Here is an 18,457-nt window from a genome sequence, read left to right as displayed (position 1 = left end):
TAATTAAGAGCATTATTTCTGTCTTGCTGATATATGTGTTTGCAACTGTATTCCAAGTCAATACTTAATTTGGTTGCAAACATATTAGATATCTGCATCAAAAACAATCAATCCGTAAGGACATGCATAACAAGCATACATTTTAAAATACCCCATATAAAGAAAAGTATTAATTAAGGTGCATCACAGACATAATTTTAGACACGGTTAACATGAAAGAGAATATCATATTTGGAATCTACACATTTTTCTGAGCTATTTTTGTATATAACATTCTAAATTTGAAGTTAGGGTTTGAAAGATATGAATATTTGAATCCGCCAAAAAAGGTTCAAAAGAAAATAACTGGGCAAAAATTGCAACAATGTCCAGCCCATCGACTAAGATGACACTTGGGCGAAGCAGCTCTATCTTACGTTAACCTGAAATCAAGGAGAAAAGATAGAAAAGATGAAGAGGGGGGCGGGGGTCCAAACTTGGGTCTCCAAGTGGAAGGCGAAGGCTCCAGCCACTCGGGTGCTTGTGCGCTTGTGGGATTTGAAGCGACAGCGATATACATGAACAGAAGACGACGGGCAACGAATTTATGGAAAAAGGAATCATTTTTTGTCACTTATGGATGGCATTGGTGGGTAATTCTTGCCAATTTCGAGGATAATTTGATGATGGACGGTCAGACGCACTGCTCCTTTTATTATTAGGTATAGATTAATAGCCATGTGAAGGACAATATAAGTGTCATGCATCCATCATATTTTTCTATTGTTGTGTGGGACCGCTGCTATAGTGTTTTCTCACTCTCATCTAACATACATTCACATGTTATTATCTACTGACTAACCTTCATTCGAATAAATAGATGCCTAATGCACGTTGAATAGAAGTTTGATTTACATTCTGTTTGCACGATTGTGTTTTCTCTGACAACATCTTTAAAACAAGACCAATAATGAATATATTTTAGAAATTATTTTTTTGACAACTAAATCCATGCTTCCAACTTGTTCCATACAAATTTATTAACTCCATGCGATAAATTTAATAACGTTTCATTGTGATTCACAAAAAAATCTTATTGTTTCACCATGGCTCTCCATATTCCATTGCATATCATAATGATGCATTGTGTGCCAATGTGTATCAAAATGATTCTTAGTAATCTAAAAGTTTGTAATATTAATAGATTTTATTGCAACAAAACTTTGAACTTATCTAGTGTTTAACAAAATATAGCATGGTTCCATGTACTTTTATAGTTTTTCACCATGTTTTGGAATTTAAGTTTTAAAATTTGTTGAAATAAATTCAAAAGTGGTCTCATTTCAAAGTTCTTTTCGTCAACATACAAATATGAAAACAGATTATAATTGTACTTTTGGTTCAAAAGATAAAATAGATTTAAACTTGGAAATAAAATGAAAAACAAGGGATGCGATGGAGCATAGCTGGAAGAGTGTGCTTGCATGTGGTGAGAGAAAGATCTAACTTGCGAGCAGTATAAATGCATGGCATCGGATCTCCAAGCAAAAGCAACGGCACATGCATGCACGGTACCTCATGTGCATGGGAGATTAGCTTTTCTCCACGTTCACCTAGCCGCAAGCATGTCACCTTCATCAGGATAAAGATGGCAATATATTACCTCTGTCTTGATCCCATCGTACCATGAAGTACTTGATTTGACTCGTGCTGCATATACATACAGTGGCTTTGTTAAGACAAAGTTATTGATTTGCGATCCAAGCATACCCCTGTTCTTGAAAAGAACACTTTTGCTAGCTTTCTACTCCTAGCCACCTGGGGAAGGGGCATTTTGTATCGTGTGTATTTTGTCGCCATTCTTTGGGCTATTGTGCCTTGGCCCTACCGAAGCTTTGTCATTGGGTGTATTGAAGTAATATAGATGGGAACGACTTTGATAGAAATTGGGTATCCAGTGAAAATATAGAAAAAAATCAATAGAACTGTCGGCATGGAATTGGATGGCTCAGATAGATCCTCACATGATGAATCACTACTCAAAGATTGTGCTGACTCAGACATCTGTAGGTGGTCGTCTTTGTCGTGATCCTTCTTCCTCTCTTCTACCTCTAGTGCCGTGCTTGCTCTTCCGTAGAAATGTTTGGATAGCCCCAAGTGTAAGGAATGATGTAGACTAGCAACAAGCATTTCCCTCGATTGAGTTTCAAGATTTTATTGAACCAGTAGGAATTACCCTACAATACTTAATGATGGGTACCTGCACACAACACACAAAACAATCTTATCTCCCAACGATCCAGGAAAATGGTCAAACTTCATGTCTTGTTAGTTACAAGGTTGCTTGTATAGTATGGTAGGTATTGATAAAGATATGATCAATAATAAAATAGTAGATCAAAAAAATGCAATGAAAGCAAGTAAATAAACGTGTAGGCAATGTAAACAGATGGAGTGAGAGTCATAGTTTTACTAGAGACATCTCCCCAAACAAGATAGATGTGTTGTGATGATCAAATTATAATTAGGCAACATTTAAATTACAATATTTATGAGTATGAGTATTCATGTCATAATTCAAGATAGGCATTACGTCCATGGTATCTAGACTGTTATCCAACTGCATCTACAACTAATACTCCACCTAAAGACCGCTATCCAACACAGATCTCGAGGTATTGTGTTCATAATAAATGAAGTATTGCAATAAGCATGATGACATAATGTAGACAATAAAATTATCATCCAAGTGTGATAGAGAAACCATAGTTTTATTCTTGGTAGCAACAATACAATACATGTTTGGCGAAAAAGGGTAACGGTGGACGTGCACTATGTGGACCATATCCAGGCCGTCCGTTTTCCACACTGGCCAGATTCGCCCCTGTATTCACGGGGCATGTCCCCTCGTAGACGCTTGCCCCCCATGTATCTCGGCTGACAGAGATGTTGATGCGGTGACAGAATCTAGGCGTTGTTCCATGTACCGCGGCACACTCTAGGTCTGTCGCTGTGCCAAAAGTATACAGGGCAGCCTGGGCACCTTTCTCTTCCTCTCACTCACGGCACAGTTGTAGCATGACCCGGTACATCCTCACGCTGTAAACATTAGCGGTCAATTTAGCCGTACGTTTCTAACCTCGCACACCAGACACAATATTAATTTTTCTTCTCCACGCGAAAATGACTTCCAATCCTACCACGTATTATAATCAACCGTTTTTCACAGCCAAAAAAACACAATTAGCGAGTCAACAATTTTTTTAATACAATTTTTAACTACTTTTACCGTCGGCTCTGAACCATTATCAATGCGGTTCTGCCATAATAAACACATTGGTAATTCGTTTTTACACAGCTTTTTTTAGGGCTCGTTTTTACACAGCTAGCAACCGAAATAGTTGGTTAGGGTGAACATCTACAGGCCTCGTAATGGGCACGATGGAACAGCAGCCAGTGGCACTGTTTTTGTCACGTCTTGACGTGCAAAAATATGCCTTTCGAGGCCCACCCCAATCAAAGCAATCCCAGTGCTCTAGTCACTTCACGCATTTACCGCATCTACACGCGCAGCTCATCTTCTTGAACAATCCATCTCCCCACCCACCCACCGACCAGAGTCCCAAGAAGAACAAGAAGGCGATCTAGCAGGGAGAATGCCATGGCCGCGCACGGGAGCTCACCCACCCTCCAGTTAGCGGTCAGCATTTAGGTTTTTGCCTATCAGCGATTTGTTCAGCAAGAAGCCGCCGCCAAAAAAGGTATGAACAGCCTCACGCTTTTCAGTAGCGATTTAGCAGTTCTTCCCTAAATCTCACTAGTTTGCCTGCGATTTCGGTCTGTAGTTCATGGTGTTTGTCGGAATGGATAATCATTTTGCCGCGGAGGGATTAGCAAGAGTTATGAATCAAGATACAATGAGCGAGGTTTCCCCGGATGACTTAGATAGCGATGGCGATTGTTCTGGCGGATCCAGTGGTGTGGCAGGGACACCATCAATTACGTCTAGGCTCTCGTTGTTGAAGTTAGGCTCTGTTATTTCCAAGTTTTCGGACTTCAAGAAACAACTAGTCAGAGAAACAGGTTTTGATGGTTTGCTTCAGATTAAGTCATGGCAAAAAATCAATCTTAAGTACAGCACTTACCTCATGGATAGAGTCGATGTTGACAGCAGCGTGATCAACTTGGAAGGCCAGGGCATGCTTGAGCTTACAGACAAGTCAGTTCACTCTGTTTTTGCAATTCCATGCGGTGAGCTAGCAATTGGACCTGAAGGTGTCGAACCATCCGAAGCTTGCATTGAGTATACACGTTTTGCAGCTAGCATCAATGACAAAGGTACACACAGCTTGAAAGCAGCAGAGGCATACCTGCTACGGGACATCACAGCCCAGTCCAGACAGATTGATATCCAGTGTTTCAAAATTGCATTCGTCATCTTTGTAGTTGGCCATGTTCTTGCCCCATCAGCCAAGCATGATTACATAACAATAGATTTCTGGGCTGCCCTGAATGATGTTAGCAAAATCAGAAAATGGAACTGGTGCAGCTACCTTCTGAAGCACCTGTTCCATGCTGTCAGGAAATTCAAATCAGATGTCTCTAAGCGAAACCCAACCATTCACATTGTCGGATGCCATTTGTTCCTACAGGTATTAATCCGAGAACATCGACGACCACCATACTTTTTGTATTCGTTCACATCTTTGTTATCTGAATCTAACAATGATAGCTGCATTTGTTTCTGGTGTTCGTCCTGGACAGCCTAGACCTTGGTCAAATGAACAAGCCACACAGAATGCATCCAAGGATAGCACTTTTCGAGTATGAGTCCATAAAGAAGATGATTGAGATCATAGCGGTCAACATGGGAGGAGGTGAAATATCATACCACGGCGCCTCGGTCAGTTTACGAAAAACCATGCCAAAACAAGAACAGCGAATAAAACCAATTAGGCACAAAATGAGTTTTACCTAACGCCATTTTTTTTCTCTAGTCAGGCTAGGTCTGAACAAAACATCAGCAAGGGCCTCGTCTGCGCATCCACTGATCCTGCAGACGAAAACATTCCAAGGACATCTACCATGACCAAACGAGTCCAGATGCCCTCCGCGCCTATTTTAAGAGCTACCTACGCCAAAATTGGACCCCAAGATTTCTCAAACCATCTACGGACAAACCACCCATCAATAGTAAGTACATGTATCAATCTTTATATTTGCAACCAATCCGAATCCCAGCAAAGTTCATACAAATTTATGAAAATCATATTTCCCAACAGTCCAGCGAGAAGCTTGGGATACTCCTCCGAGAGCACAATGCGCGTGGGTTGGCCAACATTTCGGAGATGAGGCAGGCTTTTCTGAAAGTGTGTTATATCGACTAGAGGGGGGGTGAATAGACGATTTTTATGAATTCTTCACTGAGGAATTTGCCGGTGAGGAAATTCCTTAGCGAAGAACTACTTGCAGCGGAATAAGTACTCAGAAGTAAGCATAACAGGATACAATCATGGTCATCATGATGAAATGAAGACTAGCACAGAGTACAGAAAGCGTAATCACAGGATAACAAGATGAAGACAAACAGACTGAAGAAATTGAACTGAGGAATTTGAGAAAGTCTTCAGTCAAAGTCTTCAAGCACAGATATGAACAACATTCAACACAGTAATGAGGAAATGGAGGGGTTGAGGAAATAGAACCAGTTAGTTGGTGAAGACAATGATTTGGTAGACCAGTTCCAACTGCTGTCTCAGTTGTACGTCTGGTTGGAGCGGCTGAGTATTTAAACTCGAGGACACGCAGTCCCGGACACCCAGTCTCTGAGCCGCAACTCAGGACACCCAGTCCTCACCGTATTCTCCTTGAACTAAGACCACGCAGGTCTCGTCCAATCACTCGTGGTAAGTCTTCAGGTGACTTCCAAACCTTCACAGACTTGGTCACTCGGCAATCCACAATTCCTCTTGGATGCTCTAGGCCTTGACGCCTAACCGTCTGGAAGAAGCACAGTCTTCAAAGGTAACAAGCGTCGGATCCACGCAGGATCAATTTCTTCAGTGGTGCTGAATCACTTTGGGTTTGTGGGGGTTTGGTTTTGGGTTTTTCCTCACTTGATGATTTTCGCTCAAAGTCCTCGGAGGATGGGTTGCTCTCAAATGACAAGTGTCAAGTTCTCTCGGAGCAGCCAACCAGCTAGTGGTTGTAGGGGGCGGCTATTTATAGCCTAGGAAGCAGCCCGACATGATAAGACATAAATGCCCTTCAATGATATGACCGTTAGGTGGATAAGATATTTTGGGACAGCCGGCGGCAGCACCGCAACGGTCGGAAATTTGACTCTCAAATTCCTCAGGGCTATCATGTTCCTCACTGTGTAGGCAATTCGCACAGGCGAATTCCTAACTCCTCAGTCAGAGCAAAGTCCTCAGTGACCAGAAGAACTGCATCTCTGTCACTGAAGAAATTGACTGAACTGTATGAGATTTCCAATGGCTTCACTCGAAGGGATTGGTAGGTGTAGGATTTTGAGTTGAGCATCACATGGAAATTTTTCCTTAGTATTTCCTCGACCCCCTTTAACAGTACAATGTTTCCTATGACTCAAGAAAGAGAAAATGAAACTATGAAAACAAAAGTCTTCACGCTCCATGTTCCTCGAATGAATACCAAGTCTTCAAGGTCACACCAATTTCTTCACTTTCAAAGTCTTCAGAAAGTCTTCAGAATATCAAAGTCTTCAGTTGAAGAACTTCATTTTTAGGGGTCGACTTTCTCTGTAAATATCAAACTCCTCATAGACTTATAGACCTATGTACACTCACAAACGCATTAGTCCCTTAACCTATAAGTCTTCAATACACCAAAATCACTAAGGGGCACTAGATGCACTTACAATCTCCCCCTTTTTGGTGATTGATGACAACATAGGTTAAGTTTTCAACGGGGATAAACATATGAAGTGTAAATACTGATATTGAGGAATTTGATTGCAAGATATAGAAGAACTCCCCCTGAATATGTGCATAGTGAGGAATTTGCTTTTGAGGCAATGCACATTTGACGAATTGAATCATGGAGATCTCCCCCTATATCTTGTAATTCATACACGCATTTGATATATAATATGAAGAATTTGAAATGCATGATGAAATATGGTGCCTGATGTAATTCAGCATGCGTGCAATAATATTAACGAGGAATAAGCATGTAGAATAACACATCAAAAGTATCGGAGCACAGTGCATCAAAAGTATCAGAGCACCATGCACCGTCCAAAAGTATCAGGGCACCATCGGGTTTAAGATTACAACTCGATCCAGTAAAAAGTTTCGGAAGAACGAGAGTTGTAACTTAACAAAACATCCATAATATAAACCCGCTTGAAGACTAACTCAGATTCCCCCCCCCCCCACTTTGTCATCAAATGACCAAAAGGATCGAAACTGAGGACTAACGCCCCTGAAGAATTTCAAGTTGATGGAGGAGCGCCAGCGTTGTCGGGGTTGTTTGTTGAAGTAGGGCCTGCCGCAGTGTCGTCCAAATCTTCATGCTCATCAGTTTCACGCGATGAAGAATAAGAGCTGGCCACCAGATCAGGAACTTTGACTCTCTTGAATTTCTTCGGAGAAGGTGCAGACCAGTCAAATGCTTCCTGGAGACCCATATTCTTCAGTTCTTCCGCGCTATATACATGAGTGAGAACAGCCCAGGTGCGGTTGAGGGTTTCATGAAGGTGATAATGATTTTTCTTCACTGCATTGTGTGTTGAGGTCATGTTGTGAAGAATTGCAGCAAACTGACGCTTCACCCATTTGTGATTGCGATCAACCTTCTGATGAAGACTGAGGAGTAACTCACGGTCAGTCATCACCCTGGGTGTTGTGGCTTGAGGCTTGTGCTTGGCTGAGGTATTTGCGGCAGTGTCATGTGTGGCAGAGTCGTCATTGGTAGAATAAGATGTAGCCAGACAAAATTGACCATCCAATGGACGAGTGCCTTCATCGATCACAGCAGCTGCCTTGCCTTTATCATCAGATGATGAAACTAGTCGCTTGAGGACTTCAATGGGAGGCAAGTAGCTACCATGGTTCAGAGTGTCAGCCTTGTAATTCAGTGAAGATCTTGCCCTTATGAATCTCATAATCCAAGGCGCATAGGGCTTCAGCTCGAAAGGTGACATAGCAACATTAGCCAGAGTCCTCATGAAGAAATCATGGAAATTGACGGGAACGCCATGAATGATGTTGAAAAGCATGTTCTTCATGATGCCAACGACATCTTCATCATTTGAGTCGTGGCCTTTGATAGGACTCATTGTCTTCGTCAGGATGCGATAGACAGTCCGGGGTACATACATCAATTCCTTGACGAGGAATTTGGTTCGTGGGGCCTGCCCAGGCTTCAAAGGCTTCATGAGCACTTGCATATAATGATTTGACAATTCAGGGTCATTGTAGATGCAACGTGCACTGTCATGGGGAGGATCAAGAGGAAGGACATGAAGCAATTCAGTTGCCGGTGCCTTGTAGTGAGTGTTTTCGGTCATCCAATCCAACACCCATGAATTGACATCATCAGCGTCTCCAGTGATATGCAGAGTGGCGTAGAACTGAAGAATGAGTTCTTCATTCCAATCACAGATGTCATTGCAGAAATTGAGCAATCCTGCATCGTGAAGAACACTGAGGACTGGCTCGAAGCATGGCAGAGATTCCATATCCACATGAGGAATATGTTCATGATCAAAGATTTTGTCCTTGTCGAACAACACTGAGGAATAGAAGTTGCCTTGAGTAGCAGTCCAGAAACGCCTCTTCCTTATGCGAGCAGAGTCATATGGATTATAATCAGTGAAGAACACATGCTCCGAAAAGAAGTCTTCAGCCTTGAATTTTTGCTTTCTTGAGAACGGATTCTTCGGCTTGGGCAGAGGAGTGTTAGTGATTTGCAGCACAACCTCAGGAATCACGAGCTCAGGCTCTGCAGGCTGAGGAATTTCTGGTTCCACCTCTGGTGCAACTTGAGAATCAGCAGCAGCAGGTTCTTCAGCACTAGCGGCTGGAATTTCTTCATGAACAGAAGGAGTGGGATGAGTTTCTTCAGAGCCCATCTGAACTGTGGTTGCCGGGGACTGAGGAATCTGTTGGATCGGTGTGAATGGAGGAGTATTGGGATGCTGACTTTCCCAAAAGTCATCATTCATCACTGGTGTAGTGCATCCAATATCCACATCTTCATTTTCATTTTCAATTTCCTCAACACCAGCCTCTTCAGCTGTGAACTGAGGCATAGGTGAAGAAACGACTGGCGTTGAAGGGAATGCTTCCACTTCAATTTCTTCATCAAGCTGCTCTGACGTAGCAGCAGAATGATTTTCTTCATCAGATCCGCTTGGGATCTTGTAGTCTTCTCCATAAGGAACAATTTCCTTTGATGACATGGAGGAAACCGGAACGGCATCAATAGGATTTTCAAGAGAGCTGGTCATAAGCTTCATTTTCTTCGCAGCCGAAGAATTTGATGCAGCTGATGCCTTCCTTTTCTTCATTGCAGCTCGCTCTGCAGCCTTGGTCTTCTTCACTTCATAGGCATAAGGAAGAATTGGAGTTGGTGTAGGTGCAGGAGGAGCTGAGGACTGTGGTTGATTTCCTTCAGGCGCAACTGATGCAGTTGCCCTGATCTCTTCAGTTTCTTCAGGCGCACCACTAGTGGATGCCCTGGCAATTTCTTCAGCGGCTGGGATGGAGTCATCAGCCCTGGAACTTGTATTCTCATCAGCAGGCTGAAAGTCATCAGCGGTGCTGGCATGTTCTTCAGCAGGCCGAGCAGAGTCTGCAGCCTGAGGATTTTCTTGTTGCGATGAGGCTGCAACAGTTGTCATTTTCTTCGTCAGGTTGACGAATCTCACTTTGGCTCCTTGCCAATCAGCATTGTATACATCGAAGTCTTTGCTGAGGGCTTGGATTTTAGATTGAGCCTTGAGAAGTTCTTCGGGTGTCGGTCTGACAACATTCTTCTTCAGAAGCTTCTCCTTTCTAGATTGAGCTCTCTTTATCTCCCTTGCCTTCTCATATTTCCATTTCTCTTGAGTGATGAAATGGGTCAGCATGTGACTTTGACCGGGAGTCAGAGGCAGATCAGGCATTGGAGTGTTTGGATCCTTGTGCTAGAGGTCAATGTAGTCGAGGATCTTCTTTGGATCCAAAAGCAGTGGCACAGATGTGCCTTTGGCTCTAGCGGCCTTCACCTGTCGGTCTCTGATGATTTCTGCAAGTTCTTCATCAGAAGCTTCATCATCAGATGGCACTTGAAATGCAACCTGTTTTTTCCTTGGACTTGGCCGAGGACCGCGTCCAGCTATTGCTTTAGTCTTCAACAGAGTGGGGCCTGATGAGGACATTGGTGCAGCTGAGGAACTCGCTGAGACACCAGAAGCAATTGAGAAACCCTGAGTCCTTTGACATGTAGCCAGATGCACAGGAGTTGAGGACTTTGAGGGAGCTGCTGAGGACTTTGGTGGAACAGTAGCAGTCTGAGGAATTTGCCGTGAGGGCGCAGCTGAGGAACTTGGCCGTGAGGGCGCTGTTGGTGAAGCACTTGGCTTACGAGCAGGCTTCTCAGCGGCAGCAGCAGCGGCAGAATCCTCATTGAATTTCCTCACTGCCTCCTTGGCTTGCCTTGCTAATTTTTCTTGGCGCTTAGCCCATTCTTCAGGAAAGTCTTCACCACTTTTGATGCTAGTGGGATCAGCTACTTGGCCAGGTGCCAATGGAGCTCTAGGGCACGGCGGATTGAGGGCGAATTTCTTCATGTATTTTGGAGTAACATATCGATATTCCCTCCATTCCCTTACCCATCTCCGTTCAATTCTCTGAATGCGCACCTTGCGCTGATTCTTGTTTTCTTTGCCAAACTTGGCTTCATCAGGTGTGCAATAATCCTTATAGAGTTCATCAGGGATTTCGAAAGCAGTCATGACCTCAGGCCTCTTTCCTCCTTTCTGCGGTCTCTTTCCTTCAGCCATATTCTTCAGATGAGGAATTTGAACAACTGAGCACTCTGAAGAAGTATGCAGTTTTTCTTCGAGGAACGCTGCAAATGAGTTAAGTTGATGAGAACCTAGTGATTCAGCAGCGGTCATGAGTACCTGTGAATAGAGTGTAGGTGCGAGGAATTTGAAGAGGTCATATGCGTTCTCAGAAGGGTTTTTCGAACAAGTTTTGAGGAATTCGACCAGTTGAGCCTTGAGGAATTTCACTAAGTGTTCTTGTCTTAGGTTCCAGAGTTGTACAGATCGAAAATCCGCACAATTGAGGAATCTTGAAGAAAATGAGTGCTTAGAGAAATGGATCAAGAGCATACAGTAAGTGAGGTGTTCAGATGTGTGAAGATTTGAAGAATAAAACACCTTTAAAGATTTTCAGGAAAACTTGAGAATCAAAGTGAGTAATAAAAGTAACTTTTAATTACCCGAACTGAAGAACACGACGAACTGAGATGAACAGATGTGAAGTTCGTCAAGTTAGATCTCCCACGCCCTAACTTGGCAGAGGGAGACAGCTACGGCGGCGGCGGAGTGAAGATTTCCGCAGCCGGCGCGAGTACGACGGCGACGAGGTCGAGGCAGTGAAGCTCTTCCTCACCGGCAACGATGGAGTAGCGGCGGCGCTAGGATTTGAGGAGCTCGAGCGAGAGACAGCGACCGAGCGGAGTAAATGAAGTGAGGAAGGGGAGAGGGGTATTTATAGCCACGGTAAAAACTGTTCGCCCGAAGATTTTGGGACGAACATGCCCCTGCCCTTTCTCCTTCACGCGACATGTGTCACACACGTACTGTGCAGATGAGATCGTGTAAGATCGTGGGTGAATAAAATAATGCATCGTGGGATGCGGAACGGTTTGAGCGATAAAACCGAAAATCTGGATAAGATTTGTTTTAAAGTTTTGTTCGCAATTTCTTCAGCCGACAAGGACACAGTGAAGACTTTGAATGAGTTTCAAATAGAACGCACATGAAGAATTTGTGAATAGATTGGGTTGAGTATAGCATAGAGGGGGAAGGGTCCGATCACATTCACTTAGCAGAAAATGCAACTTGAAGAAATAGCCATAAGTGAATGCTGTAGAGGACATAAACTCATATATATATAGCCAATGAAGAAAAACGACGGAACTAGTGAAGATTTTGCAAAGTTGAAGAATTTGAAAAACTAAAGAATTTCAAAAATGAGGAAAAACTCAAATTGAAGATTTTCAACTTTTTGTGGTGGCGTGACCCACCGTATAAGAATGATGATTTCAGACACCGCGTACAATTGTCGTAGGGTTCTGAGAATCAAATTCTTCATTAATTTCTTCACACTTGGAGTGTTATTCTTCATTGATTGAAGAAAAACGTTTCTTCATGTGTTGCACATCTAAGTCATCAATTTTGCATAAGTGTTAGGATGTGTGTCCTTTTCAAAGAACATTCGAAGATTCTAAGATATTTAGCTCACACCGCAACTTGCTAAATCTCTTCTCATCCAAGGGCTTAGTGAAGATATCAGCTAGCTGTTCTTCAGTCTTCACGTGCTCGATGGAGATGTCGCCCTTCAACACATGAATAAGAGGGGTTAGGGTAAGCATATGAATAAGCAGAGTAATTCTTCGAGGACTTATGAACATAGTAGTTTGAAGAATAATGCACATATTCATAGCCCTTAGCTCTACCCTGCGAGACAAAGTTGTTAGCACGATGATAATCATATGAGGACTTTGATCCATGTGAGGAATTTGGTCCGTATGAGGACTTGGATCCATATGAAGAAGTTGGTCCATATGAAGAATTTGATCTGGGGTTCCTGTTCTTCACAGATGGTGTCATGAGGACATTCACCTGAAGATTTTCAACATAACTTTTGGGAACCCAGATTTTTTTCATAGGGGAACCGTTCCTGCAGTTAGTGCCAACATATCTAGCAAATACTTCACCATTCTGATTTTTGAACAGTTTATAGTTGGAGTCAAATGACTCATCAGAAGAATGAGGAGATTCACATGTAAAGCCAGATAAGTTAGATGGATCAACTGGAGGTCCCTTTGCAGCAACCCATGAGGTTTTGGGGTACTGCTCAGGCTTCCAATATGTTCCATCAGCATTAAGTTTCCTCTCAAAGGCAATACCCTCTTTCCTAGGGTTTCTGTTGAGGATCTGCTTTTTAAGCACATCACAAAGAGTCTGATGCCCTTTGAGGCTTTTGTACATGCCTGTCATGTACAATTCCTTCAGCCCCGCATTGTCAGTGATACTAGCAATGTCCTCAGATGAGGAATTAGTGATAGCAGAGGCAGATGAATAATTTGTAACAGTTGAAGCATTTGAACATTCAGGTGAAGAATTAGCAGATTCACGTTCAATGCACTTTAAGCATGGAGGAACAAATTCTTCCTGAGAAGCGCTGATTTGCTGAGCTAGTAATGAATCGCGCTCCTTCTGAAGATCTTCATAACACACTCTTAGCTTTTCAAGATCTTCCTTTCTTTGAAGAGATTCAAGAGAAAGCTTCTCGTGATCTTGCTTTTCTTGAAGAAATTCATAAGAAAGTTTTTCATGATCAGATAAGAGAGTGTTATGATGACTTTGAAGGTTATCAAACCTAGACTGAAGTCTCTGAAGATTTTTAGTCAGGGCTTTAGTGCGATCCATTTCTTCACCCAACATATCATCACTTTTGTCTAGCATGTTTTGAACCTTTTCAAAAGCCCGTTGTTGTTTTACAGCAATCTTAGCAAGTTTAGAGTAGCTGGGCTTGAGATCCTCATCAGATTCATCTTCACTAGATTCAGAGGAGTTATATTTGAGTACCTTTGCACCCTTCGCCATGAAGCAATAGGTGGGAGCGTAGCCATCATCATCTTCATTAGGCTTGTTGGTGGGGTCAGTTTCTTCAGTGTTGAAGATGGACTTGCTGACGAAAGCAGTAGCGACGGCCAGACTCGCCACACCAGATTCAGATTCTTCAGACGCCTCCTCTTCATCATTTTCCTCAGATTCGGCTTCAGAATCCATTTCCTTGCCAATGAATGCCCGAGCCTTCTTGGAGCTGCTCTTCTTGTGAGATGAAGACTTCGAGGATTTTGATGACGAAGATTTTGACGATTTCTTCTTCTTCTTCGCATCATCAGAACTGTAATCCTTGTATTTCTTCTTCTTCATTTCCTTTTCCCACTGAGGACAATCTTGAATATAGTGACCAGGTTTCTTGCATTTGTGGCACAGTCTTTTCTTATAGTCACTGGATGAGGAATCACTGCCTCTTGAGGATTTTCCAAAGCGACCACGTCTTGAGAACTTCTAGAATTTCTTCACGAGCAGTGCAAGCTCCTGGCTCAATTCTTCAGGATCACCAAGGCTACTACCAGAGTCCTCATATTCAGAATCAGACACAGCCTTGGCCTTCAGGGCACGTGGTTTGCCATAGTTTGAACCATAGAGATCTCTCTTTTCAGCAAGCTAGAACTCGTGAGTATTTAGCCTTTCGAGGATATCGGCAGGATCAAGAGACTTGTAATCAGCACGTTCTTGTATCATCAGTCCCAGAGTATCAAATGAGGAATCAAGCGATCTCAACAGTTTCTTCACTACTTCATGATCAGTGATGTCAGTGGCACCGAGGGCTTGAAGCTCATTTGAGATGTCAGTGAGGAGATCAAAGGTTTGTTGGACATTTTCATTGTCGAGTCTTTTGAAGCGGTTGAAGAGATTCCGAAGAACATCAACTCGAGAGTCACGCTGAGTTGAGACTCCTTCATTCACTTTGGACAGCCTATCCCAGATAAGCTTAGCAGTTTCCAAAGCACTCACTCTTCCATACTGTCCTTTACTCAGATGGCCACATATGATATTCTTCACTTGGGAATCGAGTTGCTTGAATCTCTTCACATCGGTAGCGTTCAGTGAGGGTGTGACAGAGGGGACACCATTTTCCACAACATACCAGAGATAGTTGTCAATTGCCTCAAGATGCATTCGCATCTTGTTCTTCCAGTAGGGGTAGTCCGTCCCATCAAAGGTAGGACACCCAGCCGAGACCTTGATCATACCTGCGGTCGACATAACTAAAACTCCAGGCAGTTAAACCAAAATCACACAGAACAAGGGAGTACCTTGCTCTGATACCAATTGAAAGTGCGTTATATCGACTAGAGGGGGGTGAATAGGCGATTTTTATGAATTCTTCACTGAGGAATTTGCCGGTGAGGAAATTCCTTAGCGAAGAACTACTTGCAGCGGAATAAGTACTCAGAAGTAAGCATAACGGGATACAAGCATGGTCATCATGATGAAATGAAGACTAGCACAGAGTACAGAAAGCGTAATCACAGGATAGCAAGATGAAGACAAACAGACTGAAGAAATTGAACTGAGGAATTTGAGAAAGTCTTCAGTCAAAGTCTTCAAGCACAAATATGAACAACATTCAACACAGTAATGAGGAAATGGAGGGGTTGAGGAAATAGAACCAGTTAGTTGGTGAAGACAATGATTTGGTAGACCAGTTCCAACTGCTGTCTCAGTTGTATGTCTGGTTGGAGCGGCTGAGTATTTAAACTCGAGGACACGCAGTCCCGGACACCCAGTCTCTGAGCCGCAACTCAGGACACCCAGTCCTCACCGTATTCTCCTTGAACTAAGACCACGCAGGTCTCGTCCAATCACTCGTGGTAAGTCTTCAGGTGACTTCCAAACCTTCACAGACTTGGTCACTCGGCAATCCACAATTCCTCTTGGATGCTCTAGACCTTGACGCCTAACCGTCTGGAAGAAGCACAGTCTTCAAAGGTAACAAGCGTCGGATCCACGCAGGATCAATTTCTTCAGTGATGCTCAATCACTTTGGGTTTGTGGGGGTTTGGTTTTGGGTTTTTCCTCACTTGATGATGTTCGCTCAAAGTCCTCGGAGGATGGGTTGCTCTCAAATGACAAGTGTCAAGTTCTCTCGGAGCAGCCAACCGGCTAGTGGTTGTAGGGGGCGGCTATTTATAGCCTAGGGAGCAGCCCGACATGATAAGACAAAATGCCCTTCAATGATATGACCGTTAGGTGGATAAGATATTTTGGGACAGCCGGCGCACAGCACCGCAACGGTCGGAAATTTGACTCTCAAATTCCTCAGGGCTATCATGTTCCTCACTGTGTAGGCAATTCGCACTGGCGAATTCCTAACTCCTCAGTCAGAGCAAAGTCCTCAGTGACCAGAAGAACTGCGTCTCTGTCACTGAAGAAATTGACTGAACTGTATGAGATTTCCAATGGCTTCACTCGAAGGGATTGGTAGGTGTAGGATTTTGAGTTGAGCATCACATGGAAATTTTTCCTTAGTATTTCCTCGACCCCCTTTAACAGTACGGTGTTTCCTATGACTCAAGAAAGAGAAAATGAAACTATAAAAACAAAAGTCTTCACGCTCCATGTTCCTCGAATGAATACCAAGTCTTCAAGGTCACACCAATTTCTTCACTTTCAAAGTCTTCAGAAAGTCTTCAGAATATCAAAGTCTTCAGTTGAAGAACTTTATTTTTAGGGGTCGACTTTCTCTGTAAATATCAAACTCCTCATAGACTTATAGACCTGTGTACACTCACAAACGCATCAGTCCCTTAACCTATAAGTCTTCAATACACCAAAATCACTAAGGGGCACTAGATGCACTTACATTTTCAGTCATCAATGTTCACATTTGCGGACAAACTCATCAACTGCATAGCTGAGAACTGCACTTGTTGCAAGGCCAATGGGCGTAAACATTGCATCATGAAGAGTGAAAACCATAGCGATCGCCCCAACTTGGCGACCATCCCTATGCAAGACAAACTAGACCACACGTTCGTCACCCCCGTTGCCAATAAGGTTGCCTCCAGGCTTCCCGGACAACTTCAAAATGAAGATTTGTTCCAGAAAAACGCTACCATTTTGCCTAGGATGACCAGCTCAATATACCAGTTATGAATTTTTAACAATGCCTAATATAAAAGTGATGTGTTGTCATAGGTAGCTCATCTGCCAATAGCTCAATTGCACGGAAGAGGGGGGTTGTGTTCAGCCCGTCCATCCAGGGGGAATCATCGAAGAAGGTCTGTGTGCGACTGGACGACCCACTCCAAACTATTAGCCCTTCAGCTGTCGATACTATCAACAACTCATCTTTGTCAGCAAAGCAAGATAGTCGCCGTGAGGTTGCCGATAGTATATATGCATTCTTTGACGACCTGACTGCTAGCATTGTTACATACTATGCTGAGCAACGCCCGAGCTCTGGATATGTGACATTCGGAACAACGAACGATAGCGTGCCAGCCAAAATTCGGATTACTAAATGCAACATCGCCCGTGACCCATGGGCAATTGGGTCAGTCCCTTTGCCTCCGGCAGCTCCAGTTCTCAGGGCCATAAAAGATTGGTTTGCTGGGTCAGCCACTCTTATTCTTGAAAGGTAGTCGCAAACCATTCACCGAACATTTTTCTTTTGGCAAATCTATGAGCCCAATGTTCTCACTATACATTTTGCCTTCAGGAAATGGATTATGCATCCGAAGCCGAGACTCATATTACTTGACGGCATTGAAATCAAGCAACAACTATCAGGCAAAGAACAGCTTAGCCATGAGATGTGTGCTGCTATCTTTAGGAGACTGTCACAGATGGACAAGAGCTTCATGAAGGACACATTGACCATGTTTTGGAGGAAGTTTCTAGAGCCCGACTTCGCTGTGAGTCCTACAATTAACCCAAGGAAAATATTTATCTTCATTCTCACCTTTTTAATAACTATGTTTGCTAAGGATGTCACATTTTTTCAGACTGCGGTTTTGTCAAATGCGGATCCATTGACGATCCAGTCAATCCGTGCAACATTTATCGAAGAAAACGAGATTTTCAGCCCAGCCTCTAGCCGGATGGTAAACCTTAAACCTAAATCACAAAGTCAAGTCTCGTTTTATAATTATTTTTTCATGGATGCTTCATGTACTATATGTTTTTCGCCAGTGGCATATCCCTGCATTGCTGCCCGACGGCTGGTCCGTCTACTCATTTGACATGCTCAGAAGAAGGATTGCAGTACTTGACCCGGCAGTTGGACCATTTGGGTTTAGCAACCGAAGGATCAACATGCACACATACGTATCTGACTTGCTACACGCTGCCCTCTTCAGATGCATCCAATCCCTGTATGATTCCTGGCATTGCAGTTCCGAAGAATGGACCCGGGCATTTCCTGTTATCATGGTAGAGAACATTGATAAGTAAGTTCCAGAAAAACATATATCATATACTGCAGATTTTGGTTGGTACGAACGCTCTCTAAGTTGTCCAGAATATATTTTCCCACAGGGAGGACTACGGTGTGTGCTCTTCGTTCTTCGCCAGGAATTATGATGGCGACAAACTGCAGATCCCACTAACCAAAGTAAGCAGCTTTTTGGCAACAAC

The 18,457-nt window shown here is 43.2% G+C and overlaps 1 protein-coding gene across 2 annotated transcripts in view; it reads left to right on the top strand.

Annotated features, from left to right (window-relative positions):
• Positions 1 to 3,495: 3,495 nt before the first annotated feature.
• Positions 3,496 to 18,457, top strand: part of LOC119274838 — a 15,992-nt gene continuing 1,030 nt past the window's right edge. The window contains exons 1-9 of one of the 2 annotated variants that reach the window (XR_005135352.1): positions 3,496 to 3,740; positions 3,825 to 4,631; positions 4,744 to 4,882; positions 4,981 to 5,172; positions 17,018 to 17,459; positions 17,541 to 17,736; positions 17,827 to 17,925; positions 18,014 to 18,270; positions 18,359 to 18,434. Coding sequence is in view for 1 of the 2 variants with exons in the window: in XM_037555570.1 (XP_037411467.1) it covers positions 4,552 to 4,631; positions 4,744 to 4,882; positions 4,981 to 5,172; positions 5,262 to 5,366 (516 nt within the window). In the remaining variant the exon portion in view is untranslated. Of the gene's footprint in view, positions 3,741 to 3,824; positions 4,632 to 4,743; positions 4,883 to 4,980; positions 5,173 to 5,261; positions 5,459 to 17,017; positions 17,460 to 17,540; positions 17,737 to 17,826; positions 17,926 to 18,013; positions 18,271 to 18,358; positions 18,435 to 18,457 lie in introns of those variants that run through there. The other variant, XM_037555570.1, reaches the window with a different exon arrangement.

This window comes from Triticum dicoccoides, chromosome 3B (assembly GCF_002162155.2).
Source record: "Triticum dicoccoides isolate Atlit2015 ecotype Zavitan chromosome 3B, WEW_v2.0, whole genome shotgun sequence".
NCBI lineage: Eukaryota > Viridiplantae > Streptophyta > Magnoliopsida > Poales > Poaceae > Triticum > Triticum dicoccoides.
The sequence above is the reverse complement of the archived record's forward strand: the minus strand, read 5'-3'. Positions and strand labels throughout refer to the sequence as shown.